Here is a 24,031-nt window from a genome sequence, read left to right on the forward strand (position 1 = left end):
ACTACGGAGAAGTCATGGGCACCCAGAACATAAAGCAGTCTGAGTGGCGCTGACAACCCCAGGATTGCAGCGGGTTTGGACGCTGCAAATCTTGTGCCTTCTTCCCACCACGCAGCACTTCAACTTGAGCCCGCACCCAGCTTAATCAATCACAAGACCCCAAGTTGTAGAGCGAGTCCAGTCCTGGGGAGTCTGGCTCAGGCTTTGCCGGCACCGTGGAGAAGCTGGCAGGCGGCAGGCTGAGCTCCAGTGGACACAGCCAAGAGGCTCGGGGCGCGCCCGCTGCGCTCTTGGAGTCCGAGTCTGGCGCACCGCGGGAGGCAGGCGCGCTCCCACTCTCCGCAGCCGCCTCTGCCCTCAGGTTTCTCTCGCCCCGGCTTCCGCGGGTGAACCAACAGCCGGTCTCCACCTCCGGCGCTGGGCGCGCATCTCCCTCCAATCCTTGCTTACATAACGCGGGCGGGCGCGCTCCCGCCGCCGCTTACCCCCCAGCGGAGTTGGGCTGCGCCGTCCACACCTCCGTGGCGAGCGCCTCTGCGCGCCCGTGCGCCCCACGCTAGGAAGTGACTCTCCTTGGCCACCCAGCAGCGGCAGCCTGGACGTCTCTCCGCCGGCGTGAGCTAACTGAGATTGGAGACCAGAGAGCTTCACTGTGCCCAACTCCCTCCCTCAGCTCCCACCTCCTCCCACTTCTCGCTTCCTCTCCCTCCGCCGCCTCCCCCCACCCCCTTGCCTGTGTGTGTTCGGCACTGAAGAGGGGACCCGGAGAGCAGTCCAGGCTCGGCGCGCGGCGGAGCTGCGGCTGCTCCTGCTGCTGGGGGCAGCGGCGAGGTGGCCGCCTTGCTCCTCCCCGGACTTCCCAAGTGGGGGCAGAGCAGCCGCTCGCGGAGCCGCCAGTTAGAAGGCACAGGGAAAGAGGGACCGCCAAACTCCTCCTCAGCGTCTCCTCTCCACCCCCTTTTGGCTCCTGCCCTTGGAGAAAGTGGAGTGTGGCTCTTGGTTATCATTATTTCTTCGGACTGCTTCGCGGTGCACGGATTCTCCTGCTTCCCAGTGGGGTTTTCCGCTGTTGGCGCGTCTCTCCGTGTGGTTCCGCCCGGCACACCTCTGTCGACGATGAGGAAAGGTCTCCCGGCGACAGCGGCCCGCTGCGGACTGGGACTGGGATACGTGCTGCAAATGCTCGTGCTACCTGCCCTGGCCCTGCTCAGTGCCAGCGGTACCGGCTCGGCCGCTCAAGGTAAGAGGGTCCGCCAAGCTCTGCGGCCACCTCCCTTCGCTTCTTCTTCCCCTCCTTCCTCTCCTCCTCCCCAGTTCTCCTGGCTTCCTTAAATCGCCTCCTTGCTCTCAACTGGAAATCAGCTTACATTCCACTTTCCCAACTAGTCAAGAAGCTTCATTATTTTTAATCCATCTTCCAAGATGGGCACGGATGGACCAGGGACGCTCGGGGTGTGGACACGCATCAGACTCTGGGCATGTGGGCGCCTTGCGTATCTTTCGCACTTTCCGCTCCACATTCACACGTTGTGGCATATTGTACACACGGAGGTTTGGAGAGACTCTTGGTGCGGGTGGCTGTGTGGTATGCCATGGGTGCACCGCGATGCGCAGAGGCTCCCCGCCCTGAGCCACATCTGGGGTTGCGGGATCTTCAGGGAGTCTCTGAGCACGCTAGACGCCGAAGGGCGTTCAGCTAAGGAAATGTGTCCATTACCGCCGAGGACCCACCAGCGCCGGTGCCACTCTGCTGCTGCTTGGGGCGCTGTGGACATGCACAGCGCAACCCGGACCCGCCACCCAGCCTGCGGCAGACCCCGGGCCGTGCACGCCTCCACACTCTTACCCTTTCCGTGTCTCCCTCCCAGTAAGCTATGGAGAAACTTAAAACCCAAGAGCTCTGGGGGAAACGGACTGGTTGTTCAAACCAAATACGAAACTCCCCCGGGGAAGCGGGCCAGTTTATAACTCTGACATTTTAATTTAACGCGTCTGAGCTTTAAAATAAGTGTCCGGGGCCTTGGGCAAAACAGGGGTGGGGAGAGGAGCGGTCAGGAGTTGAGGGTGGATGAAGAAGGAGGGGAGGCGCGGGGGCTGATTGCCAAGCTCCCTTCGTGTCCCCCGGGTTTGAAGTGGTAGCGGCAGCTTCAAGCCTTCCGAGCCCAGGAAGCGGACTGGAAGGGAGACGGAGAGGAAAGAGCCAACGTTGCCCCCTCTGGGGTGTGTTTCGGGTCACCTGGGCCCCCAACCTTCTGGCCCAGCCGAGCGCCCACCTCGGTCTTTTCGACCAGTTCTCTGGTGGTCGCTGGCTCAGGGGAGGCAGCTGTTTTTCGGTAGGGTGGGGGTGGAGGAAGCGTTTGCAGCATTCGGAGGTGATTCAGGGATCCCATCCTCTCGGTTACACTCCTTTCCAAATTTGGAGAGCAGAGGAGGTGCGGCGTTCGCCTCAACTCCCCCGGCGTTGCTCTGTGGCTCTGACACTCTGGAGGTTCCCGACTGCATGCCCTCTGATCTGCGAAGGCACTGGGGGAGAGGGCGTTGGAGGTGGAGGGGAGCGCTGAGCGTTAGCGAGTGTGGTCCGCGCGAGGAGGTAAGTGATTAGCGAGGCTTTGTGAATTAGCGATTGCTACTTGGGGAGTAAATTTTGCCCTTGCCTAGCTAAGTAGCCACGCTCATAAATCCTTCCTTCCCTTCTTACCAGATGCCTCCCATCTCCGAGGTTCTGTCCTGGTTTTCTTATGCAAACTCCCAGAGCCCATCTGTCCATTTTACAAGGGAGTCTTCTGGAGAATCATAGGAACTTGTTGTAGGTTTCTTGAAATTGGTAGGAAGTTCTCTGGGTAGCAGCCAAGGGTGTTTAGAGAGGGGTGTTTGGAAGTTTAAGTGAACAACCTGATGAATAGTCGTGGAATCAACACCGAGACGCCCTTGTGGGATTCGACTACTGTTATTGGGTGCACAAAGGACCCAGCCACAGGGTGGGGCTCAAGGGGCGATGGGGGGGACTGGACGATGGGAGACCTGTTTGGGAAAAGGACAAGTTAAAGACCCCCAAGATGCCAAACAGGAGATCTAGGATTCTTGCCGAGAGCTTACTACAGCCAAATTAAAAAGACTGGCTCGGAAAAAAAAGATCAATAAAGATCATCACACAGGAGATTGTAAGTGGATTAATATTGAAAGAAGGGAGAGAGATTAAAAGAAAAAGATGCTCAAGACAGGCTGAGCGAGCATGTGGCACTTGCACTTTTCTGATAGATCAGGCAATCCAAGACTGAACCTACTCCTCTAATCTTAAATGGGAAAATAAAATGTATCCTCGTGGGTATGTGCATTTCAGTGGTGTTCTCCATTTAGTTTAGTTCTTTCCGTGCCTGGTGGACATGCTTATGTTTGAATCTTGTGGTCTAGAAAGACGCTATAGACTACTTTTATCTTTGTCATCCTCCATGTTTCAAGACACCAGCTCTTCCTGTGTTGTTGGTTAGGTATTAAAATGTAGAAAGCACCAAACTCTATCAGCTGCAATCACCATCATTCTAATCCATTTCCCCGGCGTGTTTACTGTTGAACTACTATTACACTTTCTTCTCAGAAGCATACTTTTATATTGGTCTAGCAGTCAGACTTCCTTTTCCTTCTAATTTCTTCTTTCGCCTGTGTCTTTGGACTAGAACACCAGGGAAACCTAAGACAATGTTGCTTCCTCAAGGTCTGATTTTCATGTGTTGAACACTTGAAGATGGAAATGAACTATTTTTTTATGAATGGAAGTACATATGCAATTAAGATGAGAGAGTTAATTTAAGTACTTGACAGTGTGGATGAGATTTATTCTGTTAGAGAAGTACTAGAAAAATGAGAAGTTTTAGAAAATATGTATGTCTTCACAAATTGCCAAAAAAACAACAGATGTTTAAGATTTAAAACAAAAACGCATAATAGGTATTATTTGCAAGTGTCCTGTGTTTTGTAACTGTGGTTTGCATAAAGACAACTGACATTTTATTTAGGTCCTTGGGAGATTCTCCAGGCTTTAGGCCACAACTTTCTCCTTTCTGGCTATGCCTTAATTGTTTCATTCAGGATTGCCGGAAACTCTTAGCTCCAGGGAATTTGTGTCATTTCTGACTTCCAAGAATGAAAGATTTTACTAGGAAAAGTGTGTAAGTGTGTGTGAGTGTGTGTGTGATGTGTGGTACGTATTTGATCAGCGTACCTCAGAGTTAGTGCCTTCCTGTTATAGAAATGCATTTATTTCTGGATTACATAGCATCGATATTCTGCTTATCTAGCACCAACTAGTGTTATGAGTGTTAACATCACCAAACTCAGAACAGAAAATCAGTGAAGACTCTAATCATATTAGGAATATTTGATATTACTGTCAGTTACTTTATAATGTTTTTTTAAAGCAAATACTATACTTCTTCCTACAAAAGGGTAGAAATTACCTTCATGCATTTATGCATATTGGCTTTGGGGAGCTAGACAATTGGCATGAAGGATAACTGAATTTCATTACAGTTAAAAAATGTATTTTCTCCATGTACAGGAGCAGAGTAAATACATAAAATCACATTTGGAATTTTCAAAAAGGAAGAGTAGGCTAGTTTACTTTTGTTTAGAAAAAAAACGATTTTGGGCATTCTACCTTAAGGAATGCTTAAAACGCTTCAGAGGACAAACTTTTCAAGTACTTGCAAAGAATGAAGATCTATTAGATTGTTAACATTCATTAATTTCTTTTCCTTCTGTATTCTGGATCCTGGGGATTCAGGGTTCAACAAGACAAGTTCCTGGAATATCTCCCGTTTTAGTCTGGGAGCCCGGTGTCCTGATCAAAATTCATACTGATCTTCTTAAAGCAGACCCTCTAAAAACATAAAGGAGGCATGAGTTCTATAGAGGCAAACCCTCCTAGCTTATTTAAAATTATTGTTGAGACTTAAAAATAACTGTTCTCTAATGTATGCTACCTTCTCCAATTAGTGCTAACAGCCAGAGTGTGCTCTATTAGGCCTTAACTGCATTTAGCACTTTTCTGATTTAGGTCATGGCTTTGCTGGAGCAGCAGAGGGAGTCACTCTCAGAAGAAACATTAAAATTACAGGCTGCAACCACTTCAAGAAGATAATGGGGAAGACAGTAGGGGTGGGGATTGAGCCATAGCCTCCATGCCTGCAATTTTAACCTGCTTTTTTTTTTCAGTTTGACTTTTGTATTTGTGGCAGTTAAAAACAAACCTGTTCACATTTCCCCACAAATTAGAAAGCTATTAGCTCATTTGGAGAGTGCATGAGAGAGTGCAGTTCTTAACAAACGGTCCTTGTGTCCATATTATGCTTCAGACAGTGCTATTTGTTAGGGAAACAGAGTCAAGAGATACCGTTTCAGTATAAGGAAGACAGACTTATAAGCATATAATTATAACTCACTGTCTGAAAAGTAACAGTGAGCATAGGTATAGTACTTTTTGGAACCAAGTATCAACGATTGCAAACATAAGTCAGGCTAGAGTTCTAGGGGCAGTGGTAGTGGAGTTTCCAAAAATTCTATCCAGAAGAGCTTAAGGATGGCAGTTCGGTTTCAAGTGGGATGTTCTTATGCAAAATGTGCATTGCAGTTGTTTATTGATATTAAATCTTACTTAGATTTAATGTACGTTTGGTCTGGTTTTGGGGAGGCACAAGCTAAGGGGCTATTAGTGCTATGTGCCCATTCTTCGGGTTAGCTGATCAATGTCTCCTAATCCTGCTTCTCCCACCCCCTAGTTGTGTGGCCATGGGTGAGTTAATTCCCTTCATCTGTGCCTCAGTTTCCACAGATGTAAAGTGAAGATAATACATACTATAAGTCCTATTATGATTGAATGAGCCAATACATGTGACTTGTTTAGAGCCATGCCTGGCCCACAGAAAGTAAATATTATTCTTTGGCTTTTAACTCTGTAAACCACTGGCAAAGAAATCTAGAAGTTAAAGAAACTCAAGGCCAATGATTCTGAACTCAGACTGGGGATTGCTGCAGACACTGCTTCCCCAAAAGCAACAAATGAAGCTGTCTGAGGTGATGTTCCAAAATAGATCACTGCAAACTCCTGGACAGTGACGTGCATGGTTCCTTGAACAGTCTGGGGGAAGCTCTCTCCCTTCATAACCCCATTTCTTCCTTTCTGCTCTCTCTGGGAAAATTAACCTAATGCCAGTTCTAAAAATGACATGTTGAGTCACCGCCTGTTAAGTCCTGGCTGCAAGCTCTACCCCTGACTTTCTATCTTTACAATGAATATGGAAAGATAACTTTTTGTAAATCCATGAGTACTTTTGTGGGGAAAAAGAAAACATGCCAAGTCCCAGGTTTTCAGATAAGGGTTTAGAGAAAATCAACCCTTTATGCAAATGTCAGTAGTTTTTTTCTTTAAAAAAAATAGGCGAAGGTGAATAGTCTAAAGAACATAATTGAATGCATATTGAAACAACACAAAGAAACATATAGAAAAATAGGTTGACTTGAAGGCAAAGCACATTCACCAGGACTTTTCATATGTTCGAATTGTATTTGCATAGAAAGTTTTAGTATCATAATTTAGAACAACCTGGATAATCTAGATAACATATTTTGAAACTTTTACATTTAATTACTTCTCATTATTTAATGGTTATTGCTATTTTTTCATGTTTAGTGGAAATGTTGTTTTCTGACAAACTTTTATGATAACACTAGAGATTTGTAGGGAATTTTGTGTTAGAGTTAAAACAGATCTTTCTCCTATAGTATTTTCATGGTGCTTTTAATTTTTGATTGCCTATTCTACACTTACAGATTTCTCACTTGCTGTCTTTGTTATCCTAACTTCTTAAAGTTATGTATGGACTCTTCTTTGATTTCATATTTTATCTGGATTTGGTATTGCTTTATGTATTTGTGGAAGAGGGCTAGGTGAAACCTACACCTCAGGTATTGTCCCAGTATTGCATAGTTCAGGGATATTTGCACTAGAACAGAAACCCACAGAAACTCAGTGCTATTTTTATGTGACTTACTTTGAAGTGGAGTAAGTTTGTCTTGAGTAATATTAAAACACTACTCTTTCCTTTTTTCTAGGTCTTAAAAAGAAAATTAATATTTGAATAATTCATAGTTTTTCTTATTTTAAATATTTGTCATCCCCACATTTATGGAGATTGTAATAAAAAACATTTTTGGTAATAATTTTATAAGCTAACAGGATCAGGAGATAGTAAACTTTTTTTTATCCTCTCTACCTGATTAGAGCTCTCAGGAGAATTTTTGCCTTTTCTTGAAAACCTAATACATCGATTATGTTGACAGTATTTTGATTCTTTATAAACAAAATGTTAGAAAACATTGTGCCATAATTTCAGATCTTTAAAAGGAGTTTTTGGTTGAAGGTGTAATGTGGTTTTTCATTTGGGGCATTCCTGCTGCCACAAAAGTTGCTACCTTAGGATTATATAATGAAGTTTTGAAATACACAGAATGTCTCCAGATGTTAGAGGTACTTAAAACATGTCTAACCTTCTACACGGAGTTCATAGTGTTAAAGTTATGGCAATGTTCATTTAATCGAAGTTACAATTTAGAAAGTGAACTATAGCTTTACAAGTGCCAAATATTCAGCTCTTTACCCTTAATGTCAGTATACCTTTTATTAGCAGTGAGCAAAAGTGCTTTGTGTGGCAAAAGTGATGTCTAATATCTGAAAATTCCAATGTTTGGAGAATGCCCTCTTTTAATTAAATGACAAACCATATCTCCTTGCAGTGTGGTAGGGGAATGTGAGAGTGAGGGGAACCAGGTGTTCTCTCATCCTAAATAGAGTTCTCTCATTCTAAACATGAAGGCCCAAAATAATCATGTTAACAGATGATATTGATTAATCAGATTTAACTCCAGACTCACCAGTCTTATTTATTTTAAAATGCTGTGAAGATAGGAGTGTTACCTTCATTAATCATTGTCATTTGGATCCTGTGGCTAGTTTCATTTCTCAGCAATTATGAAAGCCATAAAAATGCCTCATGTAGATAAACACGTATTATGTTTTCCTCTAAGGTTGTTAAACAACAGAAAGTCCCTCAGCACATTTAACACATTTATTGATGAATGCTAACATTTCTCAGTTTTAGTCAATGTCTTAATTGATTATTTAATCATGAACTGCCTGAACACAACTATATATTTTTTTTGTTTTTTCTGTTCAGACAAAAAACCTTATATATGAGCATTCCTTTCCAATAAAAAACAGATTAGTGCTGGCATATTAAAATATATCTGCTGCCCAGTTATAAGGGCAAATATGTCCATGAATGGAAATGAAAGTGTTTTTCAAAATTCAAGAAAATTCGTGTGTATAGTAGTATAAAAGAGTAGTACAGAAGTATGCCATTTGCATAGAAATGCCATCGTTTTTAACTAATTCATAATGTATATTCTCTTAGACCATGGAAGTTTAGTGCAACATGATAGGGTGTGTGGTATAAGAATATCCACTTATAACTATAGGCATAGTGAATTATATTCATGTATAAAATTAAAGCTAAAGGGAATAATTTTAGATAATTCCAATTGCTGAATTACAAGTGTATTACTTGTAATCAAATTGAATATTTTAAATCTTCTCTCTTAACTTTTTGGAATTTCAGGAACCTAAAAAAAATCCTTTCTAGAACTAGATCAAAGAGTACTCTTTAACAAATGGTATCCTCTAACTTTTGCAGGAAAGTAGAAACCCTAGTCAGTGACAAAAGCACTGCTATTGAGTTCTGTGTGATTTTCAGAGTCCTGTATCATATCTGATCCAAACCAAGTAAATAACCAAATTGCTACCACAACAAAAACTTTATGATTGGGAAGATATAGTAAATAATGGTCATTTCACTTTGAGGATTATGTCTGTATGAAATATGTTGACATTTTAATTTAGCTTTTGATAAAGGGAAAATGATATATTCTGTCTTCCACTGAATAAAGAGTTTACCAGTGACAAACATCGTGGCCACCCAGTGGAAGTGCTCAAGTTGAGCAAGCAGCAATCTTGAAGTCATTCTAAATAAAACGGTAATTACGCCTGTCGTTTTCTTTAGCAACTTTCCTTCTTCCTTCTGGATGTCCATAAGATGTTGACAGGATATAAGCTTTAAAATGTATTAGGGATCAAACTCGAGGATTGAAAGAGCCTAAGACGTTTCCCTGCCAGACTACCACAGCCATCACCACAGAGCTTGCAGCTTGGTGGAAAACAGAAGCCCGTTTCAGTAACCACTCTCAGAAGCTGAGGGAAAACAGGCAGGTTCAAATGATTTATTATTTTTGCTGTCTGGAATAGAGACCTCAGATCAGTATTTCATCGTAATATTATTCAATAGTCCCTCTGACTTGCAACTTTTATCTAAATAAGCGTCTTGGTCCACACCCATTTCAGTTAACGTAGCGGAAGAACTTGGAAAGTACTTAAAAGGTGTGTTCTTGAAAAAAGTTATGTTTAGATTTCCTTTGGACCTCTTTGAGCGGGATGTGCTTGCTTGAGAAATCTAGACTTAATTAGTGATATACTGATACATGGCGTCTGGCAGTATATTCTACTGACAGTCAAATATATAATTAATCCTTTAGTGGTCATTATATACAATGTGCTCTCATTTCCTGAAACTTTCTGTTAAATATTACCATTAATAAGAATACCAACATTTTGTTTTAAATCTCAGGTACACAAGCCTTTTTAGAATTTTATAGGCATTCTTAAGGACCGCTCTTCCACAGAAGAATTTGCTTAATTGGAATTTTATCTTTAATATCATGATGGTACATTTAAAAGGTATTGCCAGTATATTTCTTTATTTATTGGTGAACGTAGGTATTATATTTGTTTAGATTTACATGTACATGCATACATTTATGTAGACTCAGAAGGATCACAGTGAAGAAAGTTATAGCTTACTGACTATAACAGAACTAAAAAAATAAAGAGGAGTACTAGGAAAAGTGTTAGCAATAGATGTGTTTTCCCAGTAGGGGTGGGGGTAATCAGTTTGTTGGATTTATTCGAAATGACGATAATATGAAAGACACACGTCCCTTTTTATTGAATTATATAACTCTAAAATTATTTCCTAGGAGGTTATTTCCAGGCAGACTCTTAGCGAAATGAAGAGTTACAAGGAATAGACAGATATAGTTCAGTAATTCCCTGTGAGCATATATATATGCTGGCACAAATTGTGTGTGTGTGTGTGTGTGTGTGTGTGTGTGTGTGTGTGTATAACTGTTTTTGTCTTATGTGAGTGTTTTCGAATAGGCTTGGCAATATCTTTAGAGAGGAAACAGAACCTATCAAACAATGTAAACAAAACTTATTTTGCTTATAAAACAAATTCATAAATGTAGTCATTGACTAGGGAATCAAATGTAATCACTGCTTTATAACTGAAAAAAATTATACTCTACTTATCTGCAACAAGTTCCTTCCTCTCTGCCAGGTGCTAAGTCATTTGCACAGTGTCCACTAGAGGTGGCTCTCATTTGCTCAGTGGCTTATCCATAGAGACAAGTTGTCTCCTGTCTTCCCCACTTTCACTGGCTTATTTCAACGTGTTGAGAAATTCCCCTTGTTTCTTACTCAGCAGACTATAATTTGTTGACCAAGGGAGGACAATAACGTCTATGCATACGTGGGTAAAATCCTTCATCTGCACGCACGAGTCCCTCTCTGGGTACTCTTTAGAAGTGACATCATTTCCGTGGTAAGCACCTTGCCTCGGGTGACCTCTTTTGTGGACTGGTTGAAGGAGAGGTCAGTTACGTGGCCCTTCTCTGAATTCAGTGATGATTTGTTTCAACTTCTTAATCAAATATGGAGTTATGTTTCTAGGCTGCAGAATATTTGATTTTCTTGGGTTCTCTTCAAAGCTGTACAGGTGACTTTATTTCCAGGTATCTCCATTATATCCATTGAAAGTTATTCAAATTAACTGACGAATGGATAAAGAAGATGTGGTTTACATATACAATGGAATACTACTTGGCAATGAGAAAAAATAAAATCATGCCATTTGCAGCAACATAGGTGGAACTGGAGGGTATTACGCTAAGTGAAATAAGTCAGTCAGAGAAAGCAGATATCGTATGTTTTCACTCATATGTGAATGTTGAGAAACTTAACAGAAGTCCTTGGGGAAAGGAAGGGGGAAAAAACAGAGGGAGGGAGGCAAACCATAAGAGACTCTTAAATACAGAGAACAAACTGAAGGTTGATGGGGGGTGGGGGAGAGGGGAAAGTGGGAGATGGGCATTGAGGAAGGCACCTGTTGGGATGAGCACTGGGTGTTGTATGGAAGCCAATCTGACAATAAATTATATTTTTTAAAAAAAGAAAGTTATTCAAATGAACTAAGATAAAGTTAGTTGAGGGGGGGAAGGGTTGTTACTACTGAAAGAATATACAGAATTTCACTCCAGATAGAGTGGTAGTTATGCTTCCTTGCTTATATTCAGTATTGTATTAAATGCAGATTGATACATAAATATTTATATGACGCATCAACATGTGAATATGTAATAATTTGTGCCATACATGTTCACATCACTTGGTGTTTCTGAACTAGAGTTTTAAAAATATAAATAAATGCTAGGGTTCAGAATATTTTTTGTACGACCTCTGTCATACGTATCATACATTCTTGGATGATGTGGGGTTCTCATAGCGAAATATGTAGTATTCTGCTAAGAATGGCAAAATAAATAAGAAGGCCTCACAAAGTTTTGTGATTACAAGTCTAAATGCTAATGAGGGTGGTTGCCTGTTTAATGCTGAATTGCCAGGTTAAAAAGAGGGTCTTAAAGATAACAGCAGATTCCAGAGTCCTTGAGTTTGTTTTGCGTTCAGTGACAGTCACTAAATTAGGGAAAGGAATGCTCAAACAACACACTTGAGGAAAAGTGATTTTTATAGAAAGGAGCCATTTCTGCTAATAGCCAGTAACTGCACGTAACCCCTCTGACATTAAAAGTCCATTAGCTAAGCCCAGTTTAAATAGCAGCTGATGCACTGTCAGCTAAATGTACATGGGAATTTTTTCATATAATGCAGTAATAGCAGTTCTATATTTTTTTCCCCTAAAACTACATACATTAAGTAAAACAAATGTCATCCGATAGCAGTGGCAGGGCTGCTAATAAACAGGCAAAGATTTGTGATGAAACAAAAGTAACAGTCTATATAACAAGAAGATAATAAATGGTTGGGATGGTTTTAAAAGGAAGTCTGAGAAAATTCATATGGAGAAGCTTAAGCTGACACCCAGAAAGAGTTGTTTCCTTAGAAGCACATATTAATGTGCACTACTTTGAGATATTCATTTTAAGTGAAGTGATTTTTTTTTTTAAACTGTTAACCTCAGTGTTTAGTTTTTCAGTGTACTTTGAAACTACAGGAAGCCCCCTCCCTGAGGCACTGTTATGTGTATAAATGGAGCTGGGGAAGACACAAGGTGATTGAGGGAAGAAAACAAGGGAAAAAGTGAAACCAGAGGTATAATTTCCTATGTGGTAATATTTTAAGGTAATGATTATGGTACTATTTTTAAAAGCAATGTGATGTTGCCTGCAATGAAATCAAAAGTTAAAATGTCCATTTTATACACCCCCTCCCCCATTGTTTCCATCTTTGGGATATCTTCTGATCTCCATTTAAGCATCTGAAAGACAAGATGTTTTACTGCAAATTATATTAGAATCCAAGAATCTTTCGCAAGTCATCTTAAGAGAATTTTCAAAGACCGTGTTCTGTAACTGTGAGCCCATTGTGGAGACGAAGCGTGAGGGTTGCTCAGTAATCTAGTGTGTGAGTGGAGAACAGGGCAGTGATTATCAGTGGCTGTCATGCTCACACAACTATAAAGTATTACAAGAACCTCCATGCCGAACCCCCATTATCGGACCATTAGTGAAACACTGTGCAGGCAACAATGGAGAGCCCTGATTAAGCTTATAACTTCAATCACTTGGGCATAAGCTTTATGTATATTTTCACATGGTCATTTGGGTTCTCATCAGACTCTTAGTACTCAGCATTATTCACCAATTTGTTTATAAATTTGAGAATTATTTATAAGTTTATTTAAGTCTACACTGAGACATTTATTTATAAACTTTAGTCAAACCTGAGGCATCGCATCATTTGTTCATTTATTTTTTTAAAAATGGTCAATTTTTCTCTATATGATTTAAAAAAAATCTCACATCAACCTACATTGCTTGACAATGAAAAGAAAAGAAATATGAAAAAAAAGAGGACTACTGTTTAATCACAACGGGGTGGCAGAGATCTCTTTTTTATTCACAGATTTTCATATAAGCATTTTTTGTTTTCTATTTTGGAATGTTTATTTATTTTTGAGAAATAGAGAGACAGAGCTCAAGCAGAGGAGGGGCAGAGAGAGAGAGAGGGAGACACAGAATCAGAAGCAGGCTCCAGGCTCTGAGCTGTCAACACAGAGCCTGACGTGGGACTCGAACCCATGAACCATGAGAAGATCATGACCTGAGCTGAAGTCGGACGCTCAACCGACTGAGCCACCCAGGCGCCCTGAGTGTCAGAGAATTAAAACCATGTTAGATGTATGCCTATGTGTGGACTCAGTAATCACCTGACATAGGAAATTAATCAACATCCATCAAAAAAATATTAATGTCTACAACCAAGACTATTCCTGTGGTAACTGTGCTAGGGAAATACTAATGGAAGCTCTTATGTAAATCTTGTGGTAAAGAGGAATGAACTGCTAAACTCTTAAGCTTGAAAATTGCATCCAAGTTAAAAACCTCTTAGTTTCACTCCACATTTGCACGTAGAATATCAGAATAATAATCTTATTTGCACCATAGAATTGTGAGGATTAACAGTTATCAAAAGCAAAGAACTGAGAACAGTGCCTGGGACCTCTTGCATTTTCGTTATGTAAGCCTATGCTATCCAACAACTTTCATCTGGCACTACTATGAAAATAATTAAATGTATCACAAGAATGAGAGGATTGCACTCAGTAGGGAGTACCATCAGGAGGAAAAATGCCAGGTGAAGCCACAGAAAAAATGTCACAGGTAAAATTCTTATAAGAAATTGGTAGATTTTGAGGGACACCTGGGTGGCTCAAGCGGTTAAGCGTTCGACTTCGGCTCAGGTCGTGATCTCCCATTTTGTGAGTTCGAGCCCCACTTCGGGCTCTGTGCTGACAGCTGGGAGCCTGGAGCCTGCTTCAGATTCTGTGTCTCCCTCTCTCTCTGCCCCTGCCCCACTTGTGCTCTGTTAAAAAAAAAAAAAAAAAAAGAAAGAAAGAAATCGGTAGATTTTGAAATGAGACTTTTATACTCAGTTATGAAATTTTAATTTTACATGAAAACTTTTTGGGAAGTCAGCACATTTGTTTCAGTTTTATGGACAATCAAGTTAATATGGTATCTTTTTTCCTACGCAAAATTCTGAATTTAGAATATATTCCATTAAAACTAGGACTGAGTAAACCTCAATGAAAAAACAGTTTATACTTTTTTCCACTATAATTGACTTTACTTGTAAAGACAAATATAGGTTAAAAACCAGAAAAAAACAAAAGCAAATTCTTTACTTTTGGCTAACATTTAAATTCTTTCTAGAGGAACAAAAACAATTGTTCTTGTGCTTTATAGTCTCTCTTTTTTTAGTTTATTTTGAGAGAGAGAGAGAGAGAGGGAGGGAGAAAGAGAGAGCAAGTGGTGGGGGAGCAGTGAGGGAGAGACAGAATCCCAAGCAGACACAGAGCCCAAGCCTGGGCTCGAAGTCACAAATCATGACATGAACTGAGCTTAGATCAAGAGTCTGGCTACCTGAGCCACCCAGAAACTCCAATTGTGTTTTATATTCTTTAAAATGCTTCATTGTTAAACTAAAATAAGACAAAACATAAAACCCCCTTTTTTTTTCATAAAAATGTGTCAAATTTGACAGGAAGAACATAACCCAAACAACCCAAAATAATTCAATTGTGGACCTTTAACAAATAGAATGTAATACATGCATTAACTAAACAAACAAGAATAACTCATTCACCACACCAAAATGATACACACACAGTAAACACTTTAGATAGACCCAGTAGAACACTGATTCCTTTGTAATTTTCTTTGACCGAAAAGCAAAGTTTAATACTTTTATTTTTTAACACTAACCATCCTCCCTCACTTTCCCAAGTGCAGTGCTGTAGGAAAACATCCAACTTTATAAAGGGAAAAATAACAAGAATTCTAGAATCAACAATGTGGTTTAGTCCCTGCATAATTATAAAAACCTTTTATATTTATAGGATCTTATTCCATTTAAAGAACCCAGCAGAAGCAACCTAGAATGTTTTTAATGATTGATTAACCTGCTTATTTGTTTTTGTTTTGTTTTGATGTATGTAGCATTTGGTTTGTAGTAGTTTTCTTTAAAGATTTCCAGGGGGAAAAATTGCAATCACAAGAAAAGGTGAGACTGTATTTATAACTCCTTCTTCTAGGCTATATCTGTTTTTTTGTTTTGTTTTGTGTTTTAATAAACACAAACTGATCTTCAAAACTGTAATTTTCTGAACATTAAACTATCTTAGGAAGTTCTGTTGTGTGAGTAATGAGGGTTTTTTTTTTAAGTTTATATGAAAAATATTTTGTGCCAGGATTCGTGTTTCCTTGCTACTGTTTTATTGAGGGGTGGTAGGGATGGGAGCAATTCAGAAAGCCAAGTTGTTATAACAAATTATTATTTAACAAAACTTAACTTATTTCATAGAGTCTCCTATATTTAGATATTTGCAAACACTTTAACATGTCAACCCTTTAATGATGTTGTAGTATAAAAGATGACATATGTTACCTAAATATATTTCAAATGTGTCCATTTCTCCAACTAGATCACTGAGGTAGGTTCTCCCTGCTTCTTGTCCTACCCCACTCTCAGCTGTCCCCCACATAGGTGCCAGGCAAATCCTAACAAATGTCATCAGTAGAGCTCTTTGTCTTAAAAACCTTTGGTGGCTTTTCAGTGTGCCTAGAGCCCAATCTGAAGTTTTTAACATGCTGACAGACATATTTGTTCTTACGCCTCTGCCTTCGTTACTGAAATGCCTCCATGGTTATAGTCTCCTCAGGCTGTGCACCTTCCCCAAATCTGGCACAGATGTTGCAGTGCAGCTAGATGAGGGAACATCCTTCAGGGTTTGTTAGCAAGCTGGCAGTGAGTGAGCATCGTGGTTCTTTCCTTTGCTGTCAACAAGTGCTCATTCCTTATGTTCCATTCCTTCCCCTGGCTGGTCTTGGTTCCATCTTCATCTCGGTTTAGATCTTTATTCCCTCATGAAGCTCCCCTTCACATCCCATTGTAGCACTCGTTTCTTTTTCCTGCATCCCCAGCTAGCATGACGGCATGAGGAGGACAGGAACTGTGTTCCTCATGGAATCTCCAACATGTGATCGAGATCTTTTGGATGATGTTGGATGAAGACATATTTTGTCCATGCATAAATAACACATCTTACAGCGGCTTTTGGTGACGCCTCATGGTGATGGAGTTAGTGGGGGACTTTCCGGGTTCTCTTCATCATCCACTTCTAAGAACTACCGGACAGTGAGCTGAATCTGAAGTTGATAGGTGGAAAGTGAGAAAAGTCTTGGGAGTGAAAGTTCACCATCTCTTAGATGCTACCTGAGAGGCCACACTCCTTACCTATCTTCAGAAGTCCATTCCTACCTTCATATTGTCCGCCCTATAATTTGGGGCTATTAAGTAGCGAAGAACTTGGATTCTCTTATGGTTGAAGGAAATAAACCTCAGTCAGTTGATGGGTAAGCAGTCTGACTACTTGGTCGCATCAAGTTACCTAAACCCGGAGTGAGGAGTTACAAAGGTCTACGAGCAAAATAGCACCTGAGAACCCCCTGAGAACCTTTCTGATGATTTAATTGTAGAATTCTGGCATAGGGAATACTGCTAAATAAATTGATTGTGCTATCACGTGATGCAGTTGTTTTATGTTAGGATTATTGTTGTGTGGAAAATTGCCCTATAGGGTGGTATTTTTTGTTCTTTTCATTATAAAGTGAACAAGCCTCTTGTATGCGTCTTAGTCTGTTCAGGCTGCTAAAGCAAAATACCACACAGACTGCATGACTTATACGCAATATAAATTTATTTCTCACAGTTTCTGGAGGCCGGGAATCTAAGATCAAGGCACCATGATGGTCACATGGGTAAGAATCTACCTGCTGGTTCACAGTTGGCTATCTTCTCTCTGTGTCCTCACGTGGTGGAAAGGGTGAGGGATCTGTGAGGGATCTCTTGTTTAAGAACACTAATCCCATTCATGAACACTCCACTCTCATAACCAAAGTATCTCTCAAAGGCCCTCACCCGGAATACCATCATCTTTGGGAGTTAGGATTTCAATATAAGAGTTTGAGGCGGGAGATGCAAACATCCAGACAAAGCAGTATAATAGTATGAATATGAGGTGGTGGGGAGGACTTTGTGATGGGGGGTGGGGGTAGAGTGGCCCAGATTCAACAAAAATAAGTCTGTTTTGGAGTGCATATTCAGTCTAGCTTTTTCCCTGTAATTGACTATTATCTCACAGTTCTCTTGGTGGGACCACAGCCTATTATCTTTGGCCAGGATATTTTGGTTTTTAGACTAGAAAATAGTATAGTGAAATGTATCATTATGTATAGCATTATTGAATCAGATATTCTCGTAGGCACTTTTAAAGGTGACCAAAACATGTTATGGATTATGCTACATTGCCAGCAAAGAGGAAATTATAACAAGTAACTGCTGCTTTTTCGTTCAGACTTTGGTAAACACAGACCCAACTTGTCCTGAATAATTACCGCAGAGAGCTGTTCAGTGGTCTTTAACTGGTAGTTGTTTGTAATCAAGCAGCCTGAATCTTGCCTTGACATAAAGCAGAGGAAGTGGTTAGGAGACAGACATGTAATTATCAGCAGCAGGTGCCCATAATGGAATGCCACAGAGATGTTTAAAGGGCAATATGACTTTAGGAAAGACTTCAGGACTGTCAATTTAGACCAAATGACATCTAAATAAAAACGGACTCAAAAGCAGTATTAAAAGAATATTATTTTGTAAACAATAGAAAATGAAATAAATTCCTTTTATGCAAATTAGCCTCTTTCATATGCCTAAAGATATGAAGTCTAAATAAGATTTGATTCAATTTTCAGAAAAGGGATGATTTAACATTAGACTTTTTTTTATTATTAAAAGGTATATTTAAGTTGTAAACAAAAGCTTTGCTCTTGCTCTCTATTAGCACATACTTATTATAATTTATCACATGATTAATGAATGAAAAATTAGTTTCTTTTTAAAACACATTTCATGGCCTCAAAGGGACATCAAATCATTAATTTCATGAAGCTATATAACCAAAAAATTTTATTTCAATTACATAAGCTAACAGTTTTCTCCATTGTCACTTGTAAGTTAAGGAATAAAAACCGAGGAAACTCTGTGCTTAATGGAATCCCAAACTTTCAATACACTTAATGTTTTACTAGTCCACGGTATATTAATTTATTATACATTTGTAAATTGATACAAATTTCATCTTTCACTGTTAACATTTTTTATTATCACCTGTTTCTAAAAGAAATAAAATATCATCCATTCTAAGTGGTACTTAGAATAATGGCCCATACAATATAATATAGACAATAAAAGCTAGTAATCAAGAGTGGGAGGCCTGGGTGGCTCAGTCGATTAAGTGGCCAACTCTTAATTTTAGCTCAGGTCATGATCTCATGGTTTGTGGGATCAAGCCCTCCCTCGGGCTCTGCACTGACAGCGTGGAGTCTGCTTGGGATTCTCTCTCTTCTCTCTCTCTGTCTCCCCAACAAAATAAATAAAAATAAATCTTTAAAAAAAGTGTAATCAAGTTATAAAAGAAACATTAAGTATAGATTTTTAATGCCAGCTCCCTTTTAAGAAATGCATGTAACAAAGATGTTTTGATAATGTTCTATTATTTCAATATTTTCTTTCGTCTTAAACTATGGTTTATATTAACTTACAAGAAATTCTATTTTGGGAGGCATAGATAGACTAAGAAACCCAACAAAACATAATGCCAGCATGGTGGTTTACATTTGTGGAGAATTTTCTTTTTCTTTCTTTTCCAAGTAAGCATACACTTTGGCTGTGTGTGTGGTTTTGTTGTTGTTGTCATTTTTCTTTTTTTGTTTTTTTGTTTTGTTTTGTTTGTTTTTTGTTTTGTTGTTGTTGTAATTGGAGTAAATGAACTTCATGGAACTAAACATCTTCTAATGGAGAGAGAAAATCATGACATATCTTATGAGCCCATTCATTCTCTCATGTGCTTACCACGTATTTTGGGGAATATTTGTTTTCCTGCCCAATGTAACCATATATTTATAACTATAAAAACAAATGGATAAGTCAGTCATTCACTGCCCTTGCCAGAAATGCCTTCAGCTTTCCACAGTTGTTGTATGTCAGGATCTTGCCCTACTTAAAAGGAAGACATAAGATTTATTCTGGAAATTTACCAAGACAGACCAGCCCTCAAAAATGTGAAGGAAAAGATCTCTGTAGCTAAATTGAAATAAATTTAAGTCACATTGGATGCATTATACTTAAGATAACTCCATCTAAAAATATATATGCGAGTTGTAGAGGGTCTCCGTTCTTATTCAGAGTGGACACCAAGTATGGAAGAGAGATTCAAGAATTATTGAAAAACAGATGAATAAAAAAAAGAGAGGGACACTATTCTTATGATCTGTAATTTATCTTCATACGGTGACTGATTTGGGGTTTTCTTCAGATTATCAGGTAGATTAAACTAAGCCTGATGTAAGGGTCTGCAGTTGATGTAGGTGGAATAATGCATCCAAATGGTTGCCCGCATTCCCACTAGTGAAATTTAAAATTTACATGAAGAGAAAGATGTGACAAGAACTGGTAGAGGCGGAAGTTAGAATATATTTCTATTTTAACATGTAGTGTATTCTCTCAAATCATGGTTCAGGTTAGCATTTCTGTGGAGAAAAAAGTGTAGCACATCTGAGAATAAGTCTTCAGTTAGGAAGTATTCATTACTCTATCCCCACAGAGGTAAATGGAATAGATAATATACGGTACCTGTCTTTTATTTTACTATTATTATTTTTAATGTTTATTTATTTTTGAAGGAGAGAGAGAGAGAGAGCAAGCATGAACTGGGGAGGGGCAGAGAGAGAGGGAGACACAGAATCCGAAGCAGGTTCCAGTCTCTGAGCTGTCAGCACAGAGCCCTATGTGGGGATGGAACTCATGAACCCAGAGATCATGACCTGAACCGAAGTCAGACTCTTAACCGACTGAGCCACCCAGGCGCCACAGACATATGGTACCTGTCTTTAAGAAACTTAAAATCTTGTTAGGAAGATAAAATACTGCAGGAAAAGTTGGAAAATTGACATAACAAACTAAATAAAAATATTTTGAAAGAGATAAAAGGAGATACATGTGATTTGGTGCTGTAACTTTCTGCTGGGATAAACTTAGCTAATTTTGAGAAAAGAATAAATCAATGTCTCTCATTCCCTTTAAAGTGCTACTCTCACTTAACTTCGAGGCCACTGAAGATGTTTTGTTATTGCTGTACAAGATTCTATTCTCTCTTCCCTTTTTCCCATTTTCTTTCCCTTTCAATTTTGAGAGTTCTTCCCTCTGGCTTCTCCTATGAACAGCACTTGTCTTTGCCTTGAAGTGAGGAGTTACAGAGACCTGGTCTCTGATTTCTTGAGTCCCTCTTTGCCTTTTCTCTCTCAGGGCTACATTACATTTCACAGTGCAAAATGACCCTCCAATCCAAATTTAGCAGTTTTATTACATACTCTGTAGCTAAGCTACTTTAGGCCAGACATTACCGCATCTCTCAGCAAGAGTTTGAGTTTGTCAAGTCGGGCAGGTTTGTTGTCTCCTTTTAAATACAGTTTTACATGTTTCACAACTTGTTTGGATATTGAGTAATGGTCTCCTTGGCGTTCTGATGTTTATGAAATGATGTCAGTGCTTGAAGGTAGAGGATTGCTATGTTAGATATTTCCCCTTCTCTGTAAAGGATACATGAAGGGGAGGGGGACCTCTCGCAGGAATCCCTCTGGGTGAGATAATGGATAGAATTAAGCATAAGCCCACCTGTACAACTACTTCAAAGACAATTGTAGACATTTCTAAAAGTATCTAAACTTCATCATGTACCTCCAAATTGGAAGGACCAGAGGGATTTTTATGAACAATAATGAAAGTTAGATTTTAAACTAAAAACATAAAAATGTTTTGCTTTACGTCTTTCACAAATAAATGTGAAACTATAGACAATTAGATAATTGAGAGATATGGATTCAAGATTTGATAGTGTCATAAATTTTGGAGCTATAATGTTCTTACTTTGTAGTTCTCCCTTTAGTAAAGGCTTTTTAACTTTTTCTCATGCCTTTTGTCATTTGGAGAGATGAACAGGATTCCTAGGGTAAACAGTGTATATGATGCCAGTGAATATTTCTGAAGCTCTGGTATTTTCCAGTTTTAGAAATGTGAAAACAGAAAGGTGGGAAGAATGCGAGAAGAGTGCAAAGTGATTTTGCAGGATAGTATTGCAGCCATGCATGTGGTAGGATCTTATTTAGGTTTCTGAAATGATTGGATTAAAAATACATATAAGGAGGGGCATGTGTGTGGCTCAGTCTGTTAAGCGTCCAACTTGGGCTCAGGTCATGATCTCATAGTTTGTGAGTTCAAGCCCCGCATCCAGCTCTGTGCTGATAGCTCAGAGCCTGGAGCCTGCTTTGGATGCTGTATCTCCCTCCCTCTCTATTGTCTCTCCCACCCGCCCCCCCCCCCCCCAGCTTGTGTTCTCTCTCTCTCAAAAATAAATAAATAAACTTTAAAAAAATACATATAAGGAAACTTCATATTTTAGATTGCTAGGAAAATCACTCCATATTCTCTCAGATGAACTCTTCATATCTTTTAGCAAATGCTATTCTTCTTGTTTGACCCACTAATTTAAGTCTATGAAAATAGACAATTCCTTTTTCCTAAAGTATATGACAATTATGTTATATGTTTAATATAATAATATATATGCTTTACTATGTTAAATGTATATACATAAAATATATTGTAATTAATATCTCTGTGTGTGCCAACTCGAAGATCATGAAGAAAGATTTGGCGAGTGAGAGCTACTCCAATATTTAAAAAATCCCAAGGTCTTACACCTTAAGAAATAAGACTAAGGGGTCTTTCTTTAATTTAAATTTATTAACTTAATTTGGTAACACTGATCAGAAGCCCTATGTGCAATTATATATCTTGGTGATTAAAAGTCACAACATAAGGGTCGCCTGGGTGGCTCAGTCGGTGAAGCATCTGATTCTTGATTTCGCTGAAGTCTTGATCTCAGAGTTCATGGGTTTGAGCCCTGTGTGGAGCTCTGTGCTGACAATGCAGAGCCTGCTTAAGATTCTCCCTCTCTCTGGCCCTCCCTTGCATTCGCATGCGTGTACCCCCCCCCAAAATAAACTTTATAAATAGAAGTTAGTTAACTTATTATTTCTCAATAAATACAAGTTATGTAGTTAGAATAAAACAATGTCAAAGACAAGAAAAATATGTTAAGTCCTAAGTGGTATAAAATTTCAAAAATACTGCTCTATTTTGTATATTTATGTGAGTGTGATGTGTTTTTATCATTAGTTATTAAAATACTTGGAGTTGAAATTGATCACATTGCTAGACTTGAGGTTAGTCAATTTTTGTCATTTGATTTTATTTATTTGAATTTGTAGAGTTTTAATTGATTTTTAAATGTTATTTGATTTGAAACTTTATTCTCAAAAGCTATGATATCATGCCTGTATTAAAGATATGTTTTGGTTCCTATTCTTGGTTTTTTTAGTACTACATATTCTTTAAAAAAAAAAAAAAAACTACAAATGAACTCTCAGCTATTTCTGTTTATGAGGGAATTAATACAAATAATTATTCTTTTCTTTTTTATTGTTAGTTTGTAATGTTGGTAACATAACTATCTTAGGATCATTTTCCAACCCATATATGTAGTTTCAGAGAGTCTAACAGTGCAAAAATGACATATTGTGAGAATATTCTACTTTGGAGAATGAGAGGTCCATTTGGGGCTCAAAGTCCACTTTTTTTTTTAACTTGAATTACTCCATTATACAACATTTGGGATTTTGTTCATTAGCGGTGATTATTTACGTCGGGCTTTAATTATGATTTTAACACACAAATTTAAAACTTCATAGGTATTTTAAGTAACACATTTGTGCTAGTATCACTGATTAGTTTAGTTATCTTAACCTATTTATGACCATTCTTCATTAATTTTTTCATTGATTAACAAACCCAAATTTAGAATGTATCTTCACTAAAATTTATGTAGAAGTATATTCATTTATATTTAGTATTATAAACTCTTTTTTTAGAGCATTTCTTCATCAGATTCAATCTTATCATTGAACCAACTTCTCCATTTATCTGCAGTGTGTTGAACAGAAGATTGGATGCATTATAGTGACCCAGAGATAGGGAGGCCACATAATTATTGCCTAAATTAGGTCATTTTTGTGAGTGAATGGGAAAGCTATTAAGAAGTATTCCTGGATGACAGTCATAAACTGGGTTTGTCCTAAGTAAATGGGATGAATAATCACCTTAGGAAAAGGACTCTGAGATCCTGCAGTACCTTTTAAATCACTAGGAAAAAAAGTGAGTTTGTATTCGCAGTGGTTTTAAGATTAAATATAGTTTACTTGATGTCTTTTAAAAGTTATTATCCTTTGGTGCTAGGTTGAAGAGAACAGCTGAGTAACCCGAACAGCTACTTTGTTGCCCTGTCAAATTCTCGTGCCTCATGCTTACATTCTTTCCTGAAGCCTGTTTGCAAGG

General features: G+C 39.1%; 1 protein-coding gene across 2 annotated transcripts in view; it reads left to right on the forward strand.

Annotated features, from left to right (window-relative positions):
• Positions 1 to 266: 266 nt before the first annotated feature.
• Positions 267 to 24,031, forward strand: part of UNC5C (unc-5 netrin receptor C) — a 356,763-nt gene continuing 332,998 nt past the window's right edge. The window contains exon 1 of one of the 2 annotated variants that reach the window (XM_027061127.2): positions 267 to 1,240. In XM_027061127.2, coding sequence (XP_026916928.1) covers positions 1,117 to 1,240 — 124 coding nt within the window. In that variant the 5' untranslated portion in view covers positions 267 to 1,116. The remainder of the gene's footprint in view (positions 1,241 to 24,031) is intronic. The other variant, XM_027061134.2, reaches the window with a different exon arrangement.

The sequence above is a fragment of the Acinonyx jubatus genome, chromosome B1 (assembly GCF_027475565.1).
Source record: "Acinonyx jubatus isolate Ajub_Pintada_27869175 chromosome B1, VMU_Ajub_asm_v1.0, whole genome shotgun sequence".
In the NCBI taxonomy this organism is placed as follows: Eukaryota; Metazoa; Chordata; class Mammalia; order Carnivora; family Felidae; genus Acinonyx; species Acinonyx jubatus.